This window comes from Petromyzon marinus, chromosome 8, assembly GCF_048934315.1.
Source record: "Petromyzon marinus isolate PM22_M1 ecotype Great Lakes invasive population chromosome 8, UKy_Petmar_22M1.pri1.0, whole genome shotgun sequence".
NCBI classification, from domain to species: Eukaryota; Metazoa; Chordata; class Hyperoartia; order Petromyzontiformes; family Petromyzontidae; genus Petromyzon; species Petromyzon marinus.
In genome coordinates this window covers 15,471,016-15,494,754 of record NC_133674.1, presented here as the reverse complement: position 1 = coordinate 15,494,754, position 23,739 = coordinate 15,471,016, and the positions used below count along the sequence as shown (strand labels likewise).

At 42.5% G+C, this 23,739-nt stretch overlaps 1 protein-coding gene across 1 annotated transcript in view; it reads left to right on the top strand.

Moving 5' to 3' along the window:
* The first annotated feature begins 9,328 nt into the window (after positions 1–9,328).
* Positions 9,329–23,739, top strand: part of LOC116940391 (guanylate cyclase 2G-like) — a 38,766-nt gene continuing 24,355 nt past the window's right edge. Inside the window, exons 1-12 of the mRNA XM_076065505.1 lie at positions 9,329–10,319; positions 11,210–11,558; positions 12,223–12,425; positions 13,090–13,102; positions 13,662–13,861; positions 15,663–15,807; positions 16,265–16,400; positions 18,616–18,719; positions 19,723–19,886; positions 20,944–21,171; positions 21,539–21,652; positions 22,692–22,796. Of these exons, the coding sequence (XP_075921620.1) occupies positions 10,002–10,319; positions 11,210–11,558; positions 12,223–12,425; positions 13,090–13,102; positions 13,662–13,861; positions 15,663–15,807; positions 16,265–16,400; positions 18,616–18,719; positions 19,723–19,886; positions 20,944–21,171; positions 21,539–21,652; positions 22,692–22,796 (2,079 nt within the window). The 5' untranslated portion in view covers positions 9,329–10,001. The remainder of the gene's footprint in view (positions 10,320–11,209; positions 11,559–12,222; positions 12,426–13,089; positions 13,103–13,661; positions 13,862–15,662; positions 15,808–16,264; positions 16,401–18,615; positions 18,720–19,722; positions 19,887–20,943; positions 21,172–21,538; positions 21,653–22,691; positions 22,797–23,739) is intronic.

Below are 23,739 nucleotides of genomic sequence, written 5' to 3'. Positions count from 1 at the left end.
TGCTAAATAAAACAACGCCCCGCCCCTCTCTCCCCCCCCCACCCCTCCTCTCACCGCACCCCCCCGCCTTAGGTGACACGGTTGAGTTCCCCCCCCCGCCCACTTTGCCCATTGCGCGACGGCCGCAAGTTGCCACGCCCGTCCGCAGCTTCGCGTTGTCATTGGTCAACGAGGGGGTTAATGCACGCGCGGAATGTGCCACCACGCCCAATCCTGTGGGCGAGGAGGGGGGAGGGAGAAAGATGGGTGGGGGGGAAGTGGGGGAGGAGGGTTCGCGCGCGCTCTGATTGGTCGCCGGCCCACCCCCCCCCCACCCCGTGAGCGGGGCAGTCGCGCGCCGTTCCCGATTTGGCGCCAAAATTTTGATTTGAGCAGCACTCCTTTCACTTACAGTCTTACACAATGAGCAGCGTTGGCTTTTAATTGGAATTCGTGAGAGGTTAGGTTATTTTAGCATAGGTAAAATATATTGTGCAATAAATGTTGATTCTCGATGGGGGCCTGGTTACAGAAAAAATAAAAAAACGCGAACAAAAGAATGCAAAAACAATTGTGCTTCGTAATATTCCAATTTGGCACGGCGGTACATCAGCATGGTGCAACCAGCAGCAATATAAAGCGACTAGAACACATCACATACAAAAGAAACATAACTTAAATTCTTAAAAGAGAACTGAAACGAGAACGAGACCCAAACAAAAATAACAGTAGAGTCATTAGTTGTTGATATGCACCGATGCTGTGTCCCCCTGACTCCGAGCTGAGTTTGAAGGGTCATTAACGAGGAAGACTACTTGAGTGTTACGTCCATTAAGCCCTTATGGAATTCTAATAGCATCACGACGATGCCACTGCTATATTTAATTAATGCAAGTCATGTGTTGTCATGGCAGTGCTGCAGATGCTCCGCACCTAATTATGAAATAAAACATGATTTACCTAAGCTTCATGTTCACGTCACAATTTAAGGTCGACCTTCATGAGCCCACAGAGATCCAATTAATTGCAGAAATATTTTACAAATTGCATGTTCTCTTTCCCCTATATGAATCTAGCAAATTTCCCATTATAAGTCAATCCGTAATTGCAGACTCAGAATATGTATACTGGAGGAATCCGATGATATGCCAGGCTCTTTTTCACAGATGTCCAATAGGGGTGGGTCAACATTTACAGCAACAAACAACACATAACAAAACACTATAGGAGTGCAAAGTAGAGGAAAGGTAAACTAATCACTTAAAATATACAAATACAACTCAACAATTTTTTTTTATCTGACCAGGCAGGTATTGCCCACTGAGCTTTTATTTTTCAGAAGCGACCTGGCCACAAATGATAGCTCAACAAAAGTGGCTTATCATGTATAAAGGCAAAACAATGTAATCGATGGCATGGGCCAGTGACAGCACGTTTGCTGCTTGCTACAGCAGAGGTTCACAGTTAAACCCCACTGCGGCCCTGGTTGATACCGTGAGTATTAACCATACGAATATGCGCTATCTGCTTCGCTATGAACTGGACGTTACAGATCTCGTGACTTTATTTGAAGAAAAAAAAAGAGTCGGCCATGTGTGAATGCATCACAGTCGAAATTTGCTACATTTGACAAAATAGCTCACAAGTTGAGACATACATGGCAATCGTAACTTACAACTGACTTCACAGAACACTCCTGAAAATTAGTATAGAGTCTCAGTGAGGCTATGCTAGGCACACAAATGGAATCATAACACAATTATTTTCAGAGATATAACGACACGTGTTTCAAATCACACGTAAAAACCATTGTGGATAATCATAATGGTACCGTATACTGAAGGCAAGAATATTGGGTACATCACAATCTGAGAAGTCTTGCAAACAGGAAGGACAATCCATAATATATGTTTTTGGGTTAGATCGCGTAAATATATATTTGTGTCGTTAAAATCCGCCACCACCCGACACAGCCAACTAGTAAGGGTTGTCGCGTAAACAGAACATGCCAATTCGTCACTAGTACAGCACACCGGTGTGTTGGAGAGCCAAGCCACAACATTTAGTAAGACTTCTCCACAAATCTGGCTGTCGCCTGATGAAGCTAGTTGTAACTACTGGCGAAACGTCGTACTCAGTTTGTAAATGTTGTGGCTTGGCTCAAGTGACGAAATTGACATGTTTTGTTTACGTGAAAACCCTTACTAGTTGGCTGTGTCGGGTGGTGGCGGGTTTTAACGACACATTTATATATTTACGCGATCTAACCCAAAAACATCTATTATGGATGATATTGGTCGCGAAAGCCTACGTGTTAAACAGGAAGGAGAATACATGTATGTCTTTGCAAAAGATGGACATGAGGGATTTATGATGGATTTGCAAGCATAAAAAAGTAGGTTGAGTTTTGTGGGAAGTGGGGAGGTGCACTGGGCAGACATTGCAGGGCCTGGCAAGCTTTGCAGATATCATTGGTTTTAAATGATACATCAACACCCCAAATTGTGTGGAATTTTAAGTGTTTAAATTACTTTTTTATATATATAAAATCATACATTCTAATTGGTGTCTGTTAAAAAAATACCTGAGTACTCTAGTCATATACTATCACGTATTTTACAACCACATTTGTTTTCACCTACTCTTTATTTTTGTCTTGTATGGAAGAGTTCTAAATCACACTTGCAAACTGTCTGTGAAACGGTTGAACATTTATTCCTTCGTCATCAATATCAGCCACATTGTATCCGGTACCAGGTGAGGGCCTCCCCAACCTATCGCCATCTGGTGGCCCTAGAAAGCAACAATCCACCTAGAAACTGTTCAAGACTTGAATTCAACGCTCCATCTCTGCGGTGCAACTCTGATTTCATCAACCATGGTGGTAGCAGGATATACAGTATGTAGAAAGTTATGATTTACTTGGTAAGAACGGGACACTTATTTATTCCATGACCAAATAATGTCGTGTGTCTTGTGAGCCTCTTAAAGACCAAATAAACTCCAAATCAAATGGTTTAACATTATTTCATTAAAAAAAGACATGGAGAAGAACACACATGTTCAACGGCTGTTAAATTTCCCACAAGTAAATCATATTGACATTGGTTGGAACATGGGGTTGTGGCATGTTACACCCGAGGGTGAAACAAGCTAGCAGAAAACGAATAATTTGCAGCACCAATGCTGCACAAATTATTATGTGTTACACAAGAGTTGTAACCTTTTTTGGAAATCGCATTGGGCATAGCCTTTAATTTGCTTTCTCTCGTTGTCCGTGCAAATTTGTACTTGTTACAATTGAATGCACTGCTTTATTAATTACCAACTGTTAACCAATGGGATTGTTTAAAATGCCCTCTACACGCTAGAATGGTACTTGCTTCACCAAATAAGTGCCGGTGTTTCGAGCATATGCTTTGTATTCTTTAGAAAGTTCACCGATTACAGGCGAAATACCATCACCATTTACCAAACTTTGGAGCTTGAATCCATAAAAACAGGTTTCATTTACCTCTTTTCTACCGAAATATTAAGCATCACAGGGGTCGTGCTGAGCCAGCCCTGGTGCGGCTCAGAAGGTGTCGGGTATTTTTTTTTTCACTACAGAAAGCGGAGCCGTGCTGCTGTTTCACACAATGAACAATTCGAGATGCATCTTTATGACGTACTATGTTTGAGTTTCGAGTTATTTATGTCAGACACAACTGAAACATGACTGATGTCACACACCATGGATGCAAAATTAGCCGCCCCTCCCCCTACCACAACAATATTGGCCCCAAGGCAGATTCAGATGTTCTGTAAGGCCAGCGTAACGTGATTCTGTTTTGCCCTAGCACCGCAAATAGCCATTGGAAAACCACCCTTACTTTTAAGGCCCAACACTAGCTCGGATGATGCAGTGATTGACTGATTCAACAGAAGTATCAAATTGACACTGCTCGACTTGCAGATACTGGACGAATGCATTTGCTTGGAAAGCCAAGTGCACACGTCTTAACTTTATGGGAGAGGAATTGAAAAAAAATAACCTGAGACGAGAATATGTTAAAAGAGGAGGTATCTTGGCATGAGGAGCTGGGAATGCATTCTGGGGCGTCGATCAGTGGGTTGATGCTCTTGGCTGATGTGATTAACGGATAATTTGACTTGGTTAACACTATAAACAACATTTTAACACATACAGTGAGGGAAAAAAGTGTTTGATCCCCTGCTGATTTTGTACGTTTGCCCACTGACAAAGAAATGATCAGTCTATAGTTTTAATGGTAGGTTTATTTGAACAGTGAGAGACAGAATAACAACAAAAAAATCCAGAAAAACCCATGTCAAAAATGTAAAAAATTGATTTGCATTTTAATGAGGGAAATACGTATTTGACCCCCTCTCAATCAGAAAGATCTCTGGCGCCCAGGTTTCTTTAATACAGGTAACGAGCTGAGATTAGGAGCACTCTCTTAAAGGGAGTGCTCCTAATCTCAGCTTGTTACCTGTATAAAAGACACCTGTCCACAGAAGCAATCAATCAGATTCCAAACTCTCCACCATGGCCAAGACCAAAGAGCTCTCCAAGGATATCAGGGACAAGATTGTAGACCTACACAAGGCTGGAATGGGCTACAAGACCATTGCCAAGCAGCCTGGTGAGAAGGTGACAAAAGTTGGTGCGATTATTCGCAAATGGAAGAAACACAAAAGAAATGTCAATCTCCCTCGGCCTGGGGCTCCATGCAAGATCTCACTTTGTGGAGTTGCAATGATCATGAGAACGATGAGGAATCAGCCCAAAACTACACGGGAGGATCTTGTCAATGATCTCAAGGCAGCTGGGACCATAGTCACCAAGAAAACAATTAGTAACACACTACGCCGTGAAGGACTGAAATCCTGCAGTGCCCGCAAGGTCCTCCTGCTCAAGAAAGCACATATACATGCCCGTCTGAAGTTAGCCAATGAACATCTGAATTATTCAGAGGACAACTGGGTGAAAGTGTTGTGGTCAGATGAGACCAAAATGGAGCTCTTTGGCATCAACTCAACTCGCCGTGTTTGGAGGAGGAGGAATGGTGCCTATGACCCCAAGAACACCATCACCACCGTCAAACATGGAGGTGGAAACATTATGCTTTGGGTGTGTTTTTCTGCTAGGGGGACAGGACAACTTCACCGCATCAAAGAGATGATGGATGGGGCCATGTACCGTCAAATCTTGGGTGAGCAGCTCCTTCCCTCAGCCAGGGCATTGAAAATGGGTCGTGGATAGGTATTCCAGCATGACAATGACCCAAAACACACGGCCAAGGCAACAAAGGAGTGGCTCAAGAAGAAGCACATTAAGGTCCTGGAGTGGCCTAGCCAGTCTCCATACCTTAATCCCATAGAAAATCTCTGGAGGGGTGAGAAGGTTCGAGTTGCCAAAAGTCAGCCTCGAAACCTTAATGACTTGGAGAAGATCTGCAAAGAGGAGTGGAACAAAATCCCTCCTGAGATGTGCCCAAACCTGGTGGCCAACTACAAGAAACGTCTGACCTCTGTGATTGCCAACAAGGGTTTTGCCACCAAGTACTAAGTCATGTTTTGTAGAGGGGTCAAATACTTACTTCCCTCATTAAAATGCAAATCAAATTATAACATTTTTGACATGCGTTTTTCTGGATTTTTTTTGTTGTTATTCTGTCTCTCATTGTTCAAATTAACCTACCATTAAAATTATAGACTGATCATTTCTTTGTCAGTGGGCAAACGTACAAAATCAGCAGGGGATCAAATACTTTTTTCCCTCACTGTAGGCTTTCGCGACCCAATATCAGTCATAATACAGGTTTTGTATTATGGACTATAAGCAACTTTTGTTATTTTTATTAGACTGCCTCAAGGGCTAGTAAATGTATTTTGTTGCACTCTATACTTAAAAAGTATTGCTGTTAATGTCTTTCTATGGGGTTTTAGTACCACATTTGAAAAAAAGCTTATTCATAATTATTAAATAAAAATTACAAATAAATAAGAGCAAAAGGCAACAACAACAATTACAAAAAACGTCAGTTTTCTGTGGTCAATATGAATTTTACATAATCTCGTGCATGTAAACATACGAAGGAGGCTCGTATTTCGAGCACTGAACGTTTAGGGTGGATGTCTGCGGAAGGGGGGGGGGGGTAGTGAAACAGCACTGTATACTGGAAAGCCTTTTCATCGCCCATGTTTAGGTAAAGGTATATTGTAAAATACAATACACTTTCATACAAATACATTTTTACTACTATTGTACTGTGGAAAGTGACAAGGCATGGAAAAAGCCTTCATCCAGAAGTTCCAAAGCCAACGAATTACAACATACAATGCACAGGTCTTCCTCCCAGTGGTTCTTATTTATTGGTCATAACATATGCAAAATGATCATGCTAATTAGAATCATGTGTTCTATACTGCATTATGTATAAAGGGCTTTTGAAGGTTTCGAACTGAATTTGATTCTCAGCCAAAGCAAAGGGGCAACTTGAATCTGAACCAGTTCTGGACCACCCCACCCCTCACCTACTCCCTTCTCATAAATAAACCAACACTGACCAACGTGGTGATGTTTGGTCAAACAGCACCCATAACTGACACGGTGTGGGAAAGTATTCATTTAGCAGTGGATTTACAAAGTTCTATTATATACATATTTAATAATTTAAACCGAGGCACAAGCATGTGTAACTTGTGTGATACGCAGTGTGTACCTTTCATACACTCGTGCAAGTGCTGTAGAGCCAGAGGCAACCTAATAAAGCTAACCTTGGACTCTGAATATAATTGTCTCATCCACATTGTTCCAAGTACATTTTAGATACACGGGCATATAACAAAGTGGGCGAAAACTGTAGAGATCGGAGTGGCCTAATTAAAGGTTAGGAACGTGTGAGCACTAATTAACTGCAAACGAGGGCAGCCTATTAGTGAATCTTGCGACAGGTATAATGAGGCTGTTGTTTTACTCCTGTAGCGTTTGCTTAGTGGGCAAAATATTTAATGTTATCTCATGCAAGTATCATCAACATCATTTATTATTTATACCGTGCCTCCCATGTGGTACATCTCGAGGCGCGCCAGCAGTGAGACAATCGATCGGTTGCCATGTAACCCATCACTTTGAGTTTATGTGCCAATAAATTACTGTAGTCAGTATTTTACCGCTGTCACACTTTTCAGCCGTTGCTGCCTATGAAATCGAACATTCTGATTGACGACCCTCACGTTAAAACAATGCCATGTAAATAATAATTTCGTAATCATGCCACTGCTAGCGGAAGGCGTTCTAGAAAGCTCCATCGGAGTATTTGGCCTACTCTTTGACACTGGTCAGACAGCTGGGGAAAAGGGGTGAATATCCACACTTTATCCCACCACGCGTAACCTGTGGATCGACTCTGGTTCACCCATTGATACTGCTGGGTGGACAGAGGTGGAAGATTTAAGAAACTTTACAATTTCAACTGCCACGCACTGACTAATATGGTGAAGTATGCTCAGCGAACTCAGCAGTGAATTCACAATGGAATGTACATTACTGCTGTATATCATATGGACAATTTTTCACGAATTTAGTTAATTAATTGGTCAAATGACCTGCCTCTTTTTTCTGATGTCATTGGTGAAGTGGAAATACATATTTAACAGTACTTTCCAGGAAATATAATGGCGTACATTATAATAAAAAAAAATCTTCCAATACCAAAAATAAAGGATTTAAATGCTTGAGCTCTCTGCTGATACGCAGGCCTGTAATGTTGGCCCGATACAAAAGGCAATCACACCTTTTTGATGAGTCACTATACTGAGAATGTACAGCTATAGACTAAAACACATTAACTTTAACTTTACTTAGAAACTCTTTCACGTGAGCTGTAAAACAATCCTAGGGGTTGAATATCTGTATCTGGCTGAAAGAAGGCTCAATGCTGCTTTTCTGGTTATGCAGTTTCCTTGGTAAGCGTGACTGTTTATAACAATTCTTGTGTGGGTGTAGCCATCAATGTCGTCCCGCAATGATTACTCTGCTGGACTACAGCACTCAAAGCAACATTGCCATTATTTTGCTTACTGTGTTAATATGCACGTAATCGTTTATGCACAATGCGTTCACATTCAGGGCACATACATTTAATGCAGTACATTCATCGAACCGGATGGATATTTCAAGTGATTTTATTTGTCACACCATAATTCTTTCAGGCATATTTTAAACCCCAGATAAGTACATGACGTAGGTTATTGACATGGAAACAAACTATTTCAAATGGACACTCAAATAATCACTGAATGTTGAATGCAGTACTGGAATGCATGGTATCTTAAGTAAAGTATACTTAATACTTAGGGGCCGTCCATAAATGACGTCACGCGATTTTGGAATATTTTTGACCCTCCCCCCCCCCCATCGTCACACGGCGTCACAAAAAGTCAGACACCCCCTCAAATATGACGTCACAAAGCTCTGCCCCCCCCCAAAAATGCTTCAAATCGCTTTTAATTATTGTCATTGTAGTGCGCATTTAATGTGGAGCTGCACTCTGATGTTGTAGGAGAAAACATTTATTCAAAAGTCTATTAAATTAAGTAGAACGTGTTGTCTATATTTATTTAAAGTTGCGCATTTTGATGTGACGTCACATTTCTGAACCCCCCCCCCCCCTCGTCACACATAGTCACACATCTCTGACCCCCCCTCCTAGGTGCGTGACGTCATTTATGGACCGCCCTTATGTATATAGGCTACTTACCATTTGATAATCAATAGGGCCTGACCGAGAACTGTATCTGACCAAGCCAGTATTGGAAAGCTTCAAATTTCTGCTTCAATGAAAATATCTTCATGGTGAAGTGGACAGGTGGGCATACAATTCGTATACCTGTACTGCTGGGCAAGGGAGTGAGATAATGCATTTCTGTATTGGACAACTTAAATGCCATGCTTGGCAAAATCCATTTAATCAGTGCAAAACCAATAAAATAATGCCTAACTACTGGTTAAGCATTGAATCAATGACACAGTATGATGTAAGTTGACAATTGACAATTTACGTGAAATTGCAGACTGTAAATTGGAAATTCGATTAATATTTTTGTCATGCTGAGGCGAGTGTAGTTTAAAAAAAAAGAAGTTTTAAACTTTTCTCAGGAATTGTTAAATATATATTTTATTTCACTTCTTATATGCCCCCAACTCCCCCCCCCCCACGCATTTAATCAACTGTATGGACTTGAGAGCCACCTTCCACAGTTATTTGTTACATACATTACATTCAACGTTATCATTGCAGTGTTGATATTACTGAGCCGGGTGTGAGAGGAAAGTCGCAAGGCTGAGGTGTGATCCCTAGCTAGTACACACCAATTAAAGCATCCTTGGGTGGAGTGGAAAAAAAAATCACCAATTGTCTCTCGCAGGGATGGCGCAATCGAACACAGCTTCTGTTCCCGTGAGCACCTGGAATGAGCATAATGCCACCCTCGGCACCCGTGGAGAACTGGCCACCCGCTATCAGTACAGATTTTGGGTATAAAAGTGCCGCCCGCAGTCGGGAGGTGACAAGCGTCTAGCTAACCTTGTCTCGCTGCACACATTCACCTCTGCAGTGAATCTGAAGTGGATGTCATGGATGGCTCTGCTGTCTGTTTTTTCTGAATTTATACCATTCTGAAAAAAAAGGCGGGATTGCTTTGTGAAACTAATTGACAGTTCCACTTTTATTGTTGTATTAGTCATACGCCAGTCATTGCAAGCTAATGGATATGATGGAATGTTTGCATTAATCCAAGGTTTACTTTTCAAGGGCTATGCTGTATTAGCTGTTGATTGAATTTGTGAAATAGCAGTTGAACTGTTTACAAACAATAATCTCAAATACCCTCTTTATTCTTAACCTCGCACATACAGCAGTATGTACTCGAAGTGAGTGATCCACTGAAAATTAAGGCTTTTAAAACAAGTCTCTTCGCGTGCAGCATACAGGCAGAGTTATAGCTGCCTGGGGATGGCCACCACTCGGGTGAGAATCCTGACCATGCTATTGATCGGTGGCTTCGGAGCTCTGGCTGAACGATTCCTCATGGGCCTGCAGGCCCCTCAGTCCCTCTCGAACCCATTCAGTGCCCTGCGGCTCGGCGCAGGGTTGCAGATTGCCCTCGACGCCCTCAACGCCAACCCCACCTTCCTGCCCAATCACACGTTCGCGTTCACGTACGCCGACTGCGCGTGCGATCCCAAGGTGTCCCTCGACTCCTTCATAAAGCAGGTACGCGACCAGGGCATCATCGCGCTCCTGGGACCCGTCTGTGCCGAAGCGTCCGAGGTGAGATCTGCAACACTTGCACATGGAGTTGTTCATGTTTCCAAGTGAGGCACCGATTATTATTATTTTTCAAACTTAAACATTACTGGTGGTTGAATGCGTATATGCTATGTATTTGTCATGTGTATTTCCCATAGGTTTTGTAAGTTAACGATCTCATTACTGAAATGGCATGTTGCAGGTCTCATGCATAATGCAGGTCAGAATCTAGATTTCAACATGCATATTTATTCGAACAAAAGCCAAAGATTACTCTTTGGTTTTTTCGGTAAAGTCACGTAGAAATTATAAAAATAAAATAAAATTATATAATAGCATACGACGTTTCGATCGCAACACAAGCAATCATCATCAGGCAGAGGAAACACATAACCGCAGATATATACAGACCTTAAGTAGGGGGAATTAACACAGATATACCAGGGGACACAGAGAGACGGAACATCACACTAAATCAAACAGGGTTTAGCAAAATTTGGAAACTGTTTGATTTAGTGTGATGTTCGTCTCTCTGTGTCCACTGGTATATCTGTGTTAATTCCCCCTACTTAAGGTCTGTTTATATATCTGCGGTTATGTGTTTCCTCTGCCTGATGATGATTGCTTGTGTTGCGATTGAAACGTCGTATGCTATTATATAATTTTATTTTATTTTTATTATTTCTACGTGACTTTACCGAAAAAACAGAGTAATTCCTGCAGTCACGAAAGCGCCTAATCAAGTTTAAAAGCCAAACATGTTATCGTAAAAATGTATTTGAGTACGAATGAAATCTACATGACGCTAAATCTATAACCATGTTACAGGAATACACAGCATGTACTGGAGAGTATATACAAGCGTGAATCGAGCATGTTATATTGCTTACCGGTTTACTCTGTGCATGCAGGTGACTGGCCTCTTGGCCGCTCAGTGGAACGTGCCCATGCTGGGCTTCGTGGGCCAGACCCAGCGCATGGATCGCACCACCGTGTACGACACGTACGTCCGCATCATGTCACCGCTGCAGCGCATGGGCCAGATGCTGGAGGCCACCATGCGCCACTTTGGGTGGACGCGCGCCGCGATGCTGGGCGGCACGGCTCAGAACAGCACGTGGGCCAACATCGACGAGCTGTGGGCGAGCGTGGAGCGGGAGTTGGCTCGCTCCGTCACCATCACGGCGCGCATCAAGTATGACACGTCCAACCTGCGCCTTCACCGCCAGAACCTGCAGGAGGTCTCCAGGAAGGCGAGGAGTGAGTGAGCGAGCCTGCTTGCCACCGGTCATCACTGCCCAAACCACAGCCCAGGATGAGGTTGAATGGCACCTGGGTTGGCAAAATTTTTGCAACGGTTGTATTTAAAAAAAAAAATAACCCGAAAAGCTTAAGCTGAATGCACAAATATATGAAAAAAAAATCTATATCCATGAAAATGAAAAATAACATCACTGTGATAGCAGATATTTACTTGAAATAAATGTGAATAAGGGACTGAGGCATGAATCACAGTTTTTACATAATAGAATGTATAGAATTTTGTTTGAATGTTGAACTTCTTTCACACCGTACATAGCGAACAGTGCTAATTGGAGATGCGGGGATATAAAACATATTCTGTATTTGCGCAAGGTTTAGTATAACGTATAAGCGTGGATAAATGTTTTGATAACAGGATTTAACATATCGTTCAACTCGCTATTCTACCATGTTCAATTTTTCAAAACATCATCTCCGCAAAATTAACATACATTTTGCGATTAGCACACGGAAATTAAGGATCCAAAATATTACTAACTTCTCGACCACTCTGCATACGTTTCATATATGACCTAAAACACACAGGCTAGTATCACCACATGGCATCACAAACCATCCTCATTGGGCACACTAATAAGTTGCTGTATGGTGCACCCTGCAGTCGTGATCCTGATGTGTGGCTCGGATGAGGCACGGGAAATACTTCTGGAGGCCCAGGCCCTTGGCCTCACCACCGGAAAGTTTGTCTTCCTCGTTGTGCAGCAATTTGAGGTGAGTGAGCCGGTGGCAGCCACGTACTATTCGTCCATGATATGCTGTCACATTTACCATGACAACTATAAACATTTTTTTATTTTACCAGGTAAGTCCCACTGAGATATATAGCTCTTTTTCAGAAGCCACCTGGTCACAAATGATAGCTTGACGTAGTGGCTTATCATGTGGACATTTATAGCAGCCAAATACTCAAAATGCATGTTTCTGAATGTGAAGGGAAAAACCGGAGGACCCGGAGAAAAATCCACACGACCTCGGGGAGAACTTGCAAACTAAAAATATACAGGCGTCAGGGTCGGGATCGAACACATGACCTCCTGCTTACCAGGCAAGGTAGTTAACATCTCGCCATCGTGTTGCCCTTCCAATTCACATTGGAAGGATGCATCACATAGTAGACAGACAGTCTGTATTTATGACCAGGACCAGCGTGCTGTGCTATTTATTGCAGAATAGAGACATGACTTTTCATACTTACATGCATGTATTTATAGTTTCCTTGGCAGCATGTTTGCTGTTATTTTTTGTTTGACTCTTGGTTACCCAAGTAAGCATCTACTCCAGTCCTCACAATCCACGCCAGGTCTCTTGAATTCCACGTCAACCTATAATGTTGCATCAACATGGTTTCAGTAGATCTACGAGTTAATAAAAAATAAATGCATTGAAAGTGCAACGCATACTGAGGTGAGAGTGAGCCGTGAAGAGTGGAGTAGTCAACCACTTGATGAGCTCTCCGATGTGTTTTTAGGTTGATGCCCAGGGTTGTTCAGCGTGATGTTTGACTTTTAGCTCCACGTGCTGGGAGCTCTTATTCAGTTACTGAAGAAATAGCTGCACGCGGAACAACACAACACATCGGAGAGAGTTGTATAGCACAACCACAAAAAAAACAACAAACGCAGCAGTAGCTCCGCTGACGCCCAGCTGTGAATGTGCAGTGTTCTCACCATCCAGGACACTCCAAACAACAGAGCTCAATCTAACGCGTAGGCTTTCACGCTCGATATTATTCATAATGAAACAAATTTGGGTTAGATCGCGTCAATAGAAATGTGTCGTTAACGCACCACCACCACCCAACGCAGCCGATTAGTAAACATTGTCACGTCAACAAAACGTGTCAATTAGTTACCACTTGAGCACACAGGCGTACTCAAATTGTAAATGTTGTGGGTTTACTCTCCAACACAGCGGTGTGCTGAAGTAGAAACCCATTGGCAGGTTTAACGACACATTTATTTCTACGCGATCTAACCCCCCCCCCCCCAAAAAAAAAAGTCCTTTATCATGAACAGAGCTCAAACTGCCCTTGATAACCAGTGCCGTCCCTCGGGCAGGATAGCTTCTGGAAGTCGGTGGTGGCTGAAGGCCTGGACTCCATGGCTCTACGGGCGCTGGAGCCGGTGCTGCTGTTTGCCATCAAAGCGTACGGAACCTACGACTACGACGTGTTCCTGCAGGAGGTGCGGCGCCGTCTGGCCGGGCCGCCCTTCCACAGCAATCTCTCCAGCTACAAAGAGGTCCGTGAGCATTGGATTTGCTGTTGATGCTGAATATGCGACTAGTCCAATCTCCTGACGTGGCATTTGAAACAATGGGCAATGCTCTTTCGTACTTAACACGTGGGCTTTCGCGACCAATATCGTCCACGATAGAGGTTTTTTTTGTGGGTTAGATTGCGTAAATATATAAATGTGTCGTTAAAACCCGCCACCACCCGACACAGCCAACTAGTAATGGTTGTCACGTTCTGTTTATTCATAATGAAACAAATTTGGGTTAGATCGCGTCACGTTCTGTTTACGTGAAAAACCCTTACTAGTTGGCTGTGCCGGGTGGTGGCGGGTTTTAACGACACATTTATATTTAGATTTAAAGCTTTCGTGACTGTAGTAATTCATATTCTTAGCTCTTTCGGTAAAGTCACGTTGAAGGGAAACAATAAAATAATAAAATATATATAAAACAATGTGACTTTACCGAAAGAGCTAAGAATATGACACATTTATATATTTACGCGATCTTACCTAAAAACCTCTATTATGTATTATTTCATACTGCCACCTCTCAACTCTTCAAGACGACTGAACAGCATGGAAGAGTAGGACAAAATATAGTAACACTCTCACGGGACTCCCTTTCTAAAGTCTCCTTTAGCCGGAGGCCCTTCTACTAGTGATCGCGTTAGGAAGCAGCCGCGCCTTGGATTTTCCATTCCCAGGTGCCTCGTGCAGGTGGATTAATTGAGTGCATGTAGCTGGAAGCAAATACGGTAGTTTCAACACGAGTGCGTTCTCCACCAGACTCATGCATGAAGTCCAGGCAGATTCTGCGGAGAACTACTCTGGTGGGAGCTCACCATTGGCAGGTCATCACTCATTGTCTTCGCGCTGCACGTGTCGCCTGAGACTGCGAACCCTGAGGCAGAGTTTGTAGCTTGCTCAAATAAAGCTCAGTTCAAATTCTTGGTTCTTTCGGTAAAGTCACGTTGAAGGGAAACATTAAAATAATAAAATAAATATAAAACAATATATTTTATTGTTTCCCTTCAACGTGACTTTACCGAAAGAACCAAGAATATGAATCACTGCAGTCACGAAAGCTTTAAATCAAAATTTAAAGCTCAGTTATTTCAGTCACCATATCAATTTACTATTTGAAGGACGGGTGTAATGGTGGACAAATGAACTTGTTCATCGGCTTTCTGATACGTGTTGAGGTTTGACCACGTGTCGTTTGGCATGATGTCTGCTGCTTCGCTCCAAGTGCTGGCGGCTTCTTCAGGACCTGAATTATGTTAATGAGGGTCAATTTCGCTCTACGACGGACATAATACCGAACACAGTCTAACTCGAAAACATATCGGGAGAGCTATTCAGCACAATTAACAAAGCACACGCAGTTATATAAAACTGATTTTTTAAAATTTTATTTTACCAGGTAAGGCCCACTAAGATATACAGCTCTTTTTCAGACACGACTTGGCCACAAATGATAGCTCAACGAAGCGGTTTATCATGTGGAAATGTATAGTAGCCGAATACTCTAAACGTATTTTTCCAAATGTGGAGGGAAAAACGGGAGATAATTTCACACAACCACGGGTAGAGAACATGCAAACTCCAAATATACATGCGTCAGGATCTGGATCAAACTCACGACCTTATGCATACCAAGCGAGGTATTTAACGTCTCAGCACCGTGGCAACACCAAAGGTGACCTCGTCCCACGTGGCTAGACCTTGCATTGCAAAGGCAGCTTCTACTAATGAACGAACATTTTGTTGTTTTCATTGCATTGCGGTGTGACACCGCTTGCAGGTGAGCCCTTACGCTGCGTACCTGCACGATGCGGGCATCCTGTACGCCATGGCCGTACGCGAGCTGCTGAGACAGGGCGGCAACCCCCGCGATGGACGGGCGGTCATCAGGACTATCAGGGGCTCCAACAAGATCAAGTTCTATGGTGAGCGTCCGTGCAAATCGGTATTGACCCTACCGTAATGCACAGTACTTGTAGGATAACCAGGGGATGTTTCGACTGAATGGTAAACAACATGCCAAAGAGTTAGACTCTGCTTAGACACGGGTGATTGTGATTTAGGCATTAAACCTCTGGTCAACCAATTAACTATACCACTGATGGCACAATTATCAGCCGCATTAGTTTTATTTTCAAAGGCACAATCGCGGTGATAGTGGCATCGCCAAGTAAATGAGTTATTAATAGAGGTATAATGATGCATTTGTCAGTAATAACGTTTTCTTTAGATTCATGTCATACGTAGTAAGTTCACATTATCCCTCAAGCTTGCTAGAGACTGCTACATGTTTAAAAAATAATTGAATGTTGCATTTTATCGAGACCCTGAATGAGTACATCCCTAGGTTTTTAAACTGTGCTGTACATATTTTGTTGTCAGGTGCATCGGGGCAGGTGAGTATTGATGTGAATGGAGAGCGCTTCCTGGATTACGCCGTCTTTGACCTGCAGAAGAAGGGGAATGCCAGCCAGTTCCTGCCCGTGATGGTGTTCGACACCTTCCAGAAGGCCCTCAGGTTCTACAGCCGTTAGCATTTTCCTTTCAATATATGAGTTAATCGAACAAAAAATGGTGATACTGCATTGGCAGTGGTGCACAATGATACTTATGGAAAGAAGCAATAAATACATAATAGTTGATATTTCAGGCAATGGTCGTCCTTCTCTCTACTCTGCCTGTATTGTTTCCATTTATATACTGTAGTTCTCTTGAGGGCACTGTTATTGACAAATATTTAATGGACCTATTGTACACACTACCTTTGTGTGATGTGAATAGCAGAGAAGGTCATGTGTTGGTGATCATTTTTAATGCACTATAATTATTCAGTGTGAAAATTCATACTGTACGTAAAATGTTTAATTATAAATAACTGAAGACTGAAAGTTATCACCATATAGACGAATGTGCTGTGGAATTTACTGAGATGAATGCAGAAGATTTAACTTGATTATTGAGAGCTACATTCATAATGGTAAACGTTAATAAGTATGTTTTTTTGTTAAAATAAGGCATTAAGAATATATAGACCTTTGAAAATTATTCTTAAACAATACCGAAGCATATTCTTGGTTCTTTCGGTAAAGTCACGTAGAAGGGAAACAATAAAATGATAAAAATATAAAACAATAAAATTCTCCCGATGTTTCGACTGCAACACAATCAATCATCATCAGGTTGAAAACCACAGCAAGAAAATTTGAAAAAAGTGGCGGTTTTTTTTAACGTTAGCACCACGGAGAGCGATTTGGCAGTTTTTCAGATGGACGAGTCCATCTATGTTCAGAAAAGAGGAGGGGGGAGACGAAAATAATGGATGCGGTCTGAAAGCCACTGTAAGCGTGAACAATCAATTAAGACCCGAAATGGTTGATCAAATCCTTCCAATGATTGCTAAGCCAGAAACCATCTTCTCGGTTGAAATTGTCTCTGTGTTTGTATGTGGATAGCCTCATGAACGAATCTCTCATTGTAGCCAGATGGCTTGCAAAGAACCTCTGTCTTGGAGAAGTCAATGTCATGTGAGCCTACTGAATTATAACAGTGATCTGCCATGGCCGAGGTATTGATCCTACCGTGTTTTAGGTCTGCATTGTGTTCACGAATGTGGTCCGAGACATGTCGTTTGGTTTCTCCAATATAACTACTACCACAGAGGCAACTTAGTTTGTAGACGCCAGAAACCAAACGACATGTCTCGGACCGCATTCGTGAACACAAAGCAGACCTAAAACACGGTAGGACCAACACCTCGGCCGTGGCAGATCACTGTTATAATTCAGTAGGCTCACATGACATTGACTTCTCCAAGACAGAGGTTCTTTGCAAGCCATCTGACTACCATGAGAGATTCGTTCATGAGGCTATCCACATATACAAACACAGAGACAATTTCAACCGAGAAGATGGATTCTGGTTTAGTAATCATTGGAAGGATCTGATCTACCATTTCGGGTCTTAATTGATTGTTCACGCTTACTGTGGCTTTCAGACCGCATCCATTATTTTCGTCTCCCCCCTCCTCTTTTCCGAACATAGATGGACTCGTCCATCTGAATAACTGCCAAATTGCTCTCCGTGGTGCTAACGTTAAAAAAACCGCTACTTTTTCCACATTTTCTTGCTGTGGTTTTCACACCTGATGATGATTGCTTGTGTTGCAGTCGAAACGTCGTGATCATTTTATTGTTTTATATTTTTATTATTTTATTGTTTCCCTTCTACGTGACTTTACCGAAAGAACCAAGGATATGAATCCATGCAGTCACGAAAGCTTTAAATCAAAATTGAATACCGAAGCACTTATGGAAACAAGCACTACAATGCAATTACATGTGTAATGAAGATTGTCTTACTATAACTACAAAATATACAATGGTCTAATGTTTCGGCAATGGCCATGTATAGAGTAGCTTTTCCACAGTTAGAGCCTGTAACACGTAATACATATAGAAATTATTCTTCTCGAGAATTTTTATTTTATTTTTATATGTATATAAATAAGGCAGATATATCATTATACATTCTTAAATAAAGTTACTTAGTAACGAGGAGACATTGCACGGGACAAATGCATACGTTGATATACAGTATACTGTGTATATAATAAAGACGTAGCATTGCATAGGTTGTAAATTGAGAAGTAAAAACAAAACAGTTTCAAGCAGACTGATATAAGTCATGGGACTTCCAGGGCATTTATATCACAATCAGCGTTCATTCCTTTTCAGCTTTACCCCGGAATACCAGAAGATGGGTTGGCCAGATGGTCGGCCCCCTTCCGACATGCCAGAGTGTGGCTTCACAGGGGAGCTGTGCCAGGAAGCACCAATCAGTACGTCGTCATTTTCATGTCACCCACCAACAAAGCCGACCTCTTCAGCGCTGGCACCACAGTCACTGGCACCGAAAAACAATGGTTTCACTTGTGATCGGTTACGTCTTTGGTCTTGCTTCACTTTTTTTTTCGGGCTGACAGGTGTGCAGGAGAGGTTAGATGCGCGTCCAATTTGGAGAGAGTGCCCTGTGTGCGCTGTGTTTTAATGTCTGCCCTTGCTTGGCTTTTGCACTTCAGTTGGAAACTGAAAATGAAACATCATACATGCACGTGTGCTGCCCATTTGTCAATCCACTGCTTGATGAGGGCTATTTGACATACTTCACCACAACGGTCATTCAACGTTGGTGAAGGAGGGGAAATACAGAACAGCGATTTTTTTCTGCACTGCCCTCTCATGCCTATTATACCTGTGTCATGCGTAGTGGTCACCCGTCCAAGCACAATCCAGGCACAACACTGCCTAGTTTCCGAGGACTGATGGCAGTGGGTGCATTCCGAGTGATTTGTTCACAAGAGATTCATCATTCAATCACCTCTGTTATGCATACTCGGTTTGGGTTATAAATATAGTCCCAGGGTTTTCGGTGATTTCCAAGACGTATCATATGTGTAGCACAGAGAATGACAGAGTAGTTTAAAAAAAAACGCCAAAGTGGTTTCCTGCTCAAATAAACACGGGGTGGCACTAATTTTCTCATTAGGAGCCTGAACCAGTGGCAGAAAATCCACAGTATTGTGACGAGAATTAATATACACACAGGACAACTATTGAATGTCCACATTTGTGCGCTAATCACGGGGGCACCCAACAAAATTCCGACAAATACACAAACCACGGCGCACTCAGCATTGTCTCCGTAAGGAAGTTCGTGCCGCATTAGTGATTCAGCGTCGAGTGAAGCATCCCTTTTGTGTGTGTTATAGTGCAGACGGAGCTGCTTTACTGGCGCTGTCACGTGATTTGTGCGCCCCCCTGCTTTCCTGTCGGGCGAGCCAGACCTGGCGCTGGTGCTTGTCGGCAGCATCCTGTCTCTGATCGTCATCGGCACCGTGGCGTTCCTCACCTACCTGGTGGTGCAGAGCCGCAGCCTCCAGGAGAGCATGGACACCACCTGGTGGAAGATCAACTTCGAAGACATCACTTTGGTCAGCACAAGCAAGGTTGAGATATACCACCACAGCAGCTCGTCCGTGTGAGAGACATGCCAGGATTGTAATTTAACGCCAACGTCCAATTCGGGCGGAGTGGCGATGTAGTGGTTCACGCATTGCGCTGGAAATCCTCAAATTTGCGCTTGATCTCTGGTCACATCAGTGGCGAGTGATATCCTAATCTGTCTCTCCCCCCCCTCCCACTATTACCAACCCCCTCACTTATCGGTATGGTAAAGTATGGTCAAACAACCCAATGACTGAAATGCATGGGGGACTTAATCCAACAGTGGATTGACAAAAAAGGGATGCACACTACAGTATATCTATATGTACTTTCCATGCTTAATCCTAGGCATTGGCAAGGTACGGTAATTTACCCTTTTTACTGGGTACAAGGGTAAAGGTGCCGACATGCCAAGGGGTAAGGTAAAGGGTCGGGTAAAGGTAGCTCGGAAGAATTACCTGGTAGGGTAAAGGTAGCGCGAAGTATTACCCGGTTAATGCCTTGTTTACTGCTCGCTAAAAGCTCCGTAGCGCAGTCCGTGACCTACATTTAAAATTGGAATAATCGAGAGTCTTCTATATGAATAAAGCGCTCTACCTAGCATTTACCTATTATAAACCTTTTTCATGTGTAGTACCCCAGTAATTACCCTGTAATCGGGTTTTTTGTATGGGGTAAGGGTAAAAGGTAGGGTAAAGTTAGGCTCGTTGCTTTTGACCTTTTACCTTACTTGCTGAAGGGTAAAAGGTAGGGTAGAGTGATTGTATTGTGGAAAGGTAAAAGGTAGGGTAAAGGTAGGCTCGTTGTTTTTACCTTACCTTGGCGAGGCCTACCTAATCCCAGCTTAAATCTTGAGATCTGGCATGATCTGGTGCTTTTCGGGTGATTTAGGAATAGGCATTTTCATAGCAGCTTGCACGAATTAATTTCAATATGAACGATTGCTTTAACCCATGAAATTCACTTACATGGTTGCTGATCAGCAACAATGTATTCTACCAGTTTTAAGCAAACTCACTGTGCTCTTCCTTTCGGTGACCACAAACGCTCAATTTTCAGCAAGACATCGTGGAATCGGAGTCTTTGCAGGTTCCCCTGGTCAACGGGAGCTACAGGTCTTCCAGCAAGCAGGTCTCTGGAAACCAGAGCAACGTTCACCATGATGTTCACGGCACGGACAGGGTGGAGATTCCCATCGGCATCTACCAGGCGAGTAAACATATGTCACACCGCAATAGGCCAAGCATACGTGGACTCATACGTCAACCCGTAATGGCACTGCCAACATAAATGTAATGGATTGTCACACTTTGTGGTCATGATTTAATTTAAGAATCGATGTTGTTGTTCTTTTAAATGTCTTGTTAGTGTTGTCTGTTTTTCTATGTTGTATATCATTAGCACTGCTAAGAGTAAAGTTGGAAGTCCGTACCCCCTCCCCCCCCCCCCCCCACAATTTTAAGTTATGATTATTTGTTGTAATTTGTGGTCCAGATTTTATTTAAGAACGTTTTCTTTTTTGGGCCATTTTTACAAGCTTGTTATCGGACTTGTGAGGGTCACTGTTAACGATGATTTATATTCAGTGAAAATTCAGATTTGCAACAATATGAAAATAAACATTGCACACCGAAAAAAAACCGGCCATGAGTAGTGTCCTAATTGTAGAATGTGTGGTGTGCAGGGGAACCAGGTAGCCCTGAAGTTCCTTGAGAGAACTCACCCACCCGACCTCAAGAGCAAGTCCATGCTGAAGGAGCTGCAGATTGTATCCTCCTCTACCATGCACGATGACCCATACAAACTGTCATTATCCCTCTAGGGTCAAATTTTGAGCCATGGACTGATCCTAACATTCGCAATTTGACAAGTATATCACATAATCAGGAACACCAACAGACATCACTATTTTAGCGTGCAAGCTGGTACCCGTCCAGACTCCACAGGGGGTGATAATATATTTATGTATTTTTCTAAACTAAAATACCATACAGTATTTAATGAGACTGCGCCACATGAGTGATCATACGCCTTGTTTTGCTTCACCCCCCACTATGGGGGACCAGCCTATATTGGATATGTAAGCAGTAAACATTCACGCTCCCCTCCTTCTATTGGTGGTATAATAACAATCTTTTTTATTTAGTTATTTTTGACAATCTATTTCGTTTTGGTCAGGAATTTTTTTAATCTGGGTCAAAAGTTCATAGGTCACAATACTTACCAATACCAGAGGTCTCCGGTTCCCTCTCCGTCAGTATGAGCCCTTACTTGACTCTTTATGACATAAATTACTCCAGTAAATGCTGTTAATGACAAATTAATTTGAACTCGTAATAAAAAAAGTACAGCCCTTGCAACTGTCGCATGAAAGCCTCTGCATCCCGTGTGGTGATTGGAGTTGCCTGATCATAACTTCACCGCACTAGCCAGTGCAGGTTGGTGAAGAGAAACACCGAGGGCTATATCAGATATCACCCGCCTCTAATTATAGCCGCCGCCATGAATCGAAATCAGGTCGTCGGGTTCATAGCGCGGTGTGCTAACCACTGCGATGTGGAATATTTCATTAAAATATTTTTTTTGTTATTGCCCAAAATAAACAAGCATGAGTTGTATTCTTAGCTCTTTCGGTAAAGTCACGTTAATATATTATTTTATTTTATTATTTTATTGTTTCCCTTTAACGTGACTTTACCGAAAGAGCTAATAATATGAATTATTGCGGTCACGAAAGCTTTAAATCAAAATTTAAACAAGCATGAGTTGATCGGGAGATGTTTTTTCATAACCGCTTTGCGCTCAAGATGCGAGAAATGCTGCATGAGAACTTGGTGATCTTCTTCGGTGTCTGCGTGGAGCTGCCCAACGTGTGCATCGTGACGCAGTACTGTCGCAAAGGGAGCTTGAAGGTCAACTATTGCTATTTGTCATTCTTTATTTAGCACAAAGCCATGCCCATAATCTGTACGCGCATTACATGCGGTTATTTATTGCTTACATTATTGACAGAATGTTATTACATTCGCATTGTAAAATGTTCCTTTTAATTTCGGGAGAGTAATACTGTTTCCGGCATCTCTGAAAGTTTTACACAAATGCACAATGATAACAAGAATCAATATGAAATCCTAAAATAGTATTTCATATTGTACAGAGTGTAATAAAAAATACACGTGTCTGGCACCAGAACTGGCTGTTGTATATATTACTGAGAAATCTCAGTATCTACTATAAAATAAAGTATAAATATTACAGCCCTCTGTCAATACACTTCTGGAAGAAGGCCTCCCTATGCTGTCTGAGTCATGTTATCGTTTGACCGTACATCACCACATTGATCAGGGCATTTTGGTGAAGGAAGAACCCAGGACCCATTCTTATATCACTCCCCACTTATTTTAGCTGTGGTGCAGGATACAACACAGGTTTCTGCATCTACAGGAGAGTGCGCAAACCACTAAGCCACTGCTTTCCCCACGAAAGTAAATTAGCCGAGCATAATTTCCCGTGAAATGATACACTTCACAAGTCTGTGGCGAGCATAAATTGCTTTTGGAAGGGAATTATCGCGTGAAATTATGCGAGTGTCATTCGCACAAGCAGTGTTGACTGCGTTTATATTTTTCAAGCCAGGTGTTGTCAATGGAGGTCATTTACAGCGATGTGTAACACACATTCACCTGTTCTTCATGAGCTGCATCTGCCGCTGGATACTATGGAAAACACACAGGGTCAAGCAATGCATATCTAAAACGTCATGGCGCATTTTTGGATGCAAGCCTGCAAACCTAACACTCAAGAGGTGGAGACAAGGCCTCTGTTCCCACATTGTCAGCTCAATCGTCATAACAT